We start from the raw sequence: 4840 nt of genomic DNA, 5'->3' as shown, positions 1-4840 counted from the left end.
TTTTGGGTTTTTTTATTTGAAAATATAGGGTTGTGAAAATGAAGTATAGACTTTAATAATTGCGATAATTTGTATCTGTCGATGGAAATGAGAGATTACATACAAAACACTTTTAACATCCGAAATTAGACTCTTGTACTATCGAGATTCGAACCCGCATAAGTATCAAATACTTTAAACATATAAAATTAAAAAATATAAAGTCACTTGTACTACATTTTCCGGTTGATTAATCCCTTGATTATCACATCTCTTTCACCCAATTTTGGCATATACATGGGAGTTTGTGAGAAGATGTAAACAAGTCATTAGGCATATTAATTGTATGTGTGCGCGTGGTTAGGGAACCATCTCTTTCGGAGTCCGACCACGGCCGGCGATCGATCAGAACTTTGGAGCATGTAAACTAACCTGTGTGCCCTGCAGCAGACGATCACTGATCATCATCACTCATCATATCAGTGATCGCTAATTAAGCTAAAGCTCGATCGCCCTGGCCCTGGAGATCGACTTGCTGGCTGGCAGGACCAGCTCTTGCAGCTATAGTAGTACACTATCAATGACACACCAAAAGTCCAAAAAAAAAAAAAGGAAAAAAAAACCCAAACCTAACCCTCTATAGCTATAGCTAACGTGCCCTTTTTCCACCACAAGTGGTCTATAATAATCGAAGGAACTACAAAAACATCAAGATTGGTATCTTTATTGTGCAGATGAATCATTCATTCATATATATCCCACAGTAACTAAATTCCAGCAGCCCTATCTCTTTTCTGGTGTTCTAGCTATAGTCTTCTCAGCACAGAGAGAAATAGATCAGAGGAGGAGGTAATTAGCCAAAAGTTATTGAATAAAAGAAAAGGACAAAGCCCATCACATGACCCGAAACCCCATATCCTTCATATCATGGGTCCCTAGCTAGCTATGTATAACAGTTTCTTCTTCTTCTTCTTCTTCTCCCTCAGTCCCCTCCTCTTGCTCCCTCCTTTCTTCTCAAGAAGAAAAACCCAAGACGGATATGTTTTTCTGCTTTCTAATTCTCACTTCTGAAGAACATCTAGCTCAGCTTCATCAATGGAGGTAATTAATGATCAGCTACTGGATTGAGCAGCAGAATTAAAGAAACAGCCATCAAGTCCTTGCATGATGATATCTTTTCTCTTATCCGGCTTGGTCGATCAACAGCACCAAACAACTACAACTTCACCTTCCTTGTGATGTTTAGGGTTTGAGTGAAAGAAGAGCCACCGGCCCTTTTACAGTGGGACTGACTACGCTAGATAGATCGAGCTTCTTGTTATTTGTTGGCTCTCTCAGAGATCTAGCTAAGCAATTAACTGGGTAGTTTGCTCCAGGTGAGGCCTTGTAATTCATTATTTGTTGAGGTATTTATGATCTTAATTTTTCCAATTTTTGTTTTTCACTGATTAGTTAGCATACTGAGCAAGTAGGGTTTTGAATCATATTGCTCCAGATCCAGGAATTGATATACAGTTCGGCTGAAATTGGAGGTGGGTCATGGAGTACTATGTGAAAGGAGATAAAAAAGGGTACTCAGAGAAAGAAGAAGATCAAGAAGAGGAAGAAGAAGACAAGAACCACATCATTAACAGTAAGTACTTATCTCCTTCTTACAATTATGGATCATCATCATCCTCCCAAACCGCAGAAGCTATAAACTTCATGGACTTGTCAATAAGAAGTGCGAAAGACGATGATAACAGCAACAAGAACGATTGGCCACCAAACAGTGAGCGAGAGCACATGTTCGACAAAGTAGTTACCCCAAGCGATGTGGGCAAGCTCAACCGTCTAGTAATCCCAAAACAACATGCCGAGAAGTACTTCCCGCTCGATTCGTCCGCCAATGAGAAGGGTCTGTTACTTAACTTCCAGGACCGGACAGGGAAGCCATGGCGGTTCAGATACTCTTACTGGAACAGTAGCCAGAGCTATGTGATGACCAAAGGCTGGAGCCGGTTTGTCAAGGACAAGAAGCTTGATGCCGGTGACATTGTGTCCTTCGAGAGGAGTGTAAGCGACTCAAATGTCTTGTACATTGACTGGAGACGCCGCCCTCCGCCTCCCCTACCGCCTAATCAAGCCTCTTACTGGGGAGGCGGAGGGCGGTTCTACTCGCTGCAGCGGACTCCATCAATGTCAATGCCGCTTCGGCATCACGAGCAATTTCATTACAACATTCACCATCCATACCATCACCAGTATCAGTATCATCAGATGAACCCTTACCAATTGCAGCAGCAGCATCACCAGCATCAACAGTACTACCACCAGAGCGGAATTAGTCCCGCAGTGGTGATTGATTCAGTGCCATTGGTCCAACATCACCCCCATCACCATGTTAAAACAATGAGTCCCACTACTAATAAGCGGCTTAGGCTGTTTGGTGTGAACATGGAGTGCAGTCCAATGCAAGAAGATGAACCAGAACAATGTCAGATATTGTCTTCCACAGTGGCTTCGCTCTCTCCACATCAACATCATCATCATCATCACCTTCCTTCTTCTTCGCTTTCTCAACCTCTGGAGTTAAGGCTGCCCAATTATGCTGCCCCACTGCCCGGTGCAGCTGATCAGCTGCTTTCTGAAAAGGGAAAATCTACTTCCTTGTCGTTTTATTTGGATCCCTAACCTGCATTTGATGAGGCTTAATTCAGAGAAAAGAAAATCTGCTACTTCCTTGTCGTTTATAATTGTCTTTGATCATTAGGAACTATATTATATATAAAACAAAGTGATATATGAATTAGCATATCAATTTCTTTACAGCAATATATATTACGGGTTATACAAGCAGCTAGTAGTGAATACTACGCACTTTGAATACAATAAATCATATCATTGGATCACTTCACATCTAAATCGATATATATAAGACCCAAAGTTGACAGTAGTCACAGTACTGATGAAAATTTCTTCGGTATACATATAAATCAATTGCAATAACAATGTACGTTTGCCAAGGTATGGAGCAATCAATTCTAATTCGGGGCAGTAGTACTTAAACCTTTCAGTGTTGTGTTCATGCTTCCATTCCGTGTTGTGTTCATGCTTCCTTTCAGTGTTGTGTTCATGCTTAATTAGAGTATACAGGTATGATGTATCTATTCAATAGATTAATACATCAAACATGTAATTTTTATGCCATATATATGGATATATCGTTGTTTAATTACCAGTTTTGTGCTTATCTTTCTGTACTGGCTGAATTGTGTTGAGTGTTTAATTACTTAGTTGCTTGCTGCTGCAGCTGCTAAGTAAGGCATCCTTTACAGCTGGTAAGGCGCAGAAACTACAGTGATATTGTAAAGAGGTATAGCATGAACATAGCTCCCACATATTTTCCAAATTCCTAGTACGTATCATGCATTGTAAAGTATTTTACCCTAGAATTGATCAAATGTAGTCATCTTCATCAGTTTTGGTTTTGGCTTGATTACTTTGGAGAGGAGTAATCGCTTTGTTTACTTCATACGTGTTGTAAAACATTGTTGAAATGCAAGAAGTTTGATGCTAGCTTCTGATACTCAAGATTTTCTTCTCGGAGTTGTGTCTTGTAGATCTATATTGATGCATCTCTTATTTCTTACCTTGCGATCTTAACTTTTCTTATCAATCTTCAAGCTTATTATCTTCTTGTTAATTTCAACATATATCATATATGATATTAGAGGATAAAGTAATATATTGTTAGTAATTATGTTAGTTAAATGAATTTAATTATCAAATGTCATGGATGATGGAAAGCATCTAATATGAATTAAGCAGTATCACCTATATAGCCTTGATCTTAGTCGCAACTCGCAAGTTCACTCTTGCAAGTGCTGCAGTAGTTATATATGCATATATTTACTCCATGAAAGCTTAATCAGAACGTTCTACATGTTTACGCTTACTGACTCATCATCCTTTTTACTTCCTGCTGTGAGTTTAGGGTTTCATATATTTAGTGTCAACTGATGAACAGCTAACACAGTACCTCAATATCATGCACATTACGGTTATTATTTAGAGTAGATGATTCGTCCAATCTAGCTAGTAACTAGTAAGTGTGTAGCTTTAATAATGTAAATATAAAAAGAAATGATAATCTTTCTGATCGGACTTTCAATTGTTTGACTTGCGTTTCAGAACTAGCTCGATCATCATTCATAATTCATAGGAACATAGAATTCATACCAATATCAAACAAGATTTACTCAAACAGCTGCTAGCATATATATATGATAATTAATATTGTATCTTAGCTGGCTAGAGGGAATTGAAAAAACCCTATCTGGTCTAAATAAGAACCCCTAATTTGATTATCAGGGGGAAGATTAATTCAACTAGCTAGTGATCGAGTACCTAAAATGGTTGGTTCAATGATGCATGTACATAAGGAAAAAGCTTACCACATATTGAATTTGTTAAATTATCTGAGCGTTGAAAGTAGATCTGGGAGGTGCCCAATCTATAGCCTATAGAGCAAGTATACATAGGTTGCTAGGCTTACTTAGGAGTCACCATTGATGATGAAGATAGAACATAACACATGGTAAAGATAGAAGACAAAAGACGAGACAAACTTCTTTAAATATACATACTGCGAACATATACAGTCTTCTATGTTCATTCCTCAACCATTAAATATATCGCGATTCATCGTAGATATCACTCATGCATAGTTTTCTATGCGCATTTCTCATTCACTGATTATTTTACAAATCACTGTACGCGTCGTATGTCACTAGTATATGCCAAATCTAGTCCTCAAACTACCAATCTCAAGGCTTGTGCACAACATTTAACCAAGCAACAACAACAGTTGCATGCATAT

The 4840-nt window shown here is 38.5% G+C and overlaps 1 protein-coding gene across 1 annotated transcript; it reads left to right on the top strand.

Annotated features, from left to right (window-relative positions):
* Window positions 1-803: 803 nt before the first annotated feature.
* On the top strand, window positions 804-2678 carry LOC101292048 (B3 domain-containing transcription factor NGA1-like). Its single transcript, XM_004306556.1, has 2 exons — window positions 804-1355; window positions 1475-2678. Exon 2 carries the CDS (start codon window positions 1519-1521, stop codon window positions 2650-2652), a length of 1134 nt encoding a protein of 377 aa, XP_004306604.1. The 5' UTR covers window positions 804-1355; window positions 1475-1518; the 3' UTR covers window positions 2653-2678.
* Window positions 2679-4840: the final 2162 nt, after the last annotated feature.

The sequence above is a fragment of the Fragaria vesca genome, linkage group LG7 (assembly GCF_000184155.1).
Source record: "Fragaria vesca subsp. vesca linkage group LG7, FraVesHawaii_1.0, whole genome shotgun sequence".
NCBI lineage: Eukaryota > Viridiplantae > Streptophyta > Magnoliopsida > Rosales > Rosaceae > Fragaria > Fragaria vesca.
Note: the sequence above shows the minus strand (reverse complement) of the source record. Positions and strands in the feature narration are given on the sequence as shown.

Excerpts from the sequence above, each read along its gene's own strand:
- LOC101292048 (XM_004306556.1), top strand. The coding sequence starts at position 1,519 with ATGGAGTACTATGTGAAAGGAGATAAAAAAGGGTACTCAGAGAAAGAA.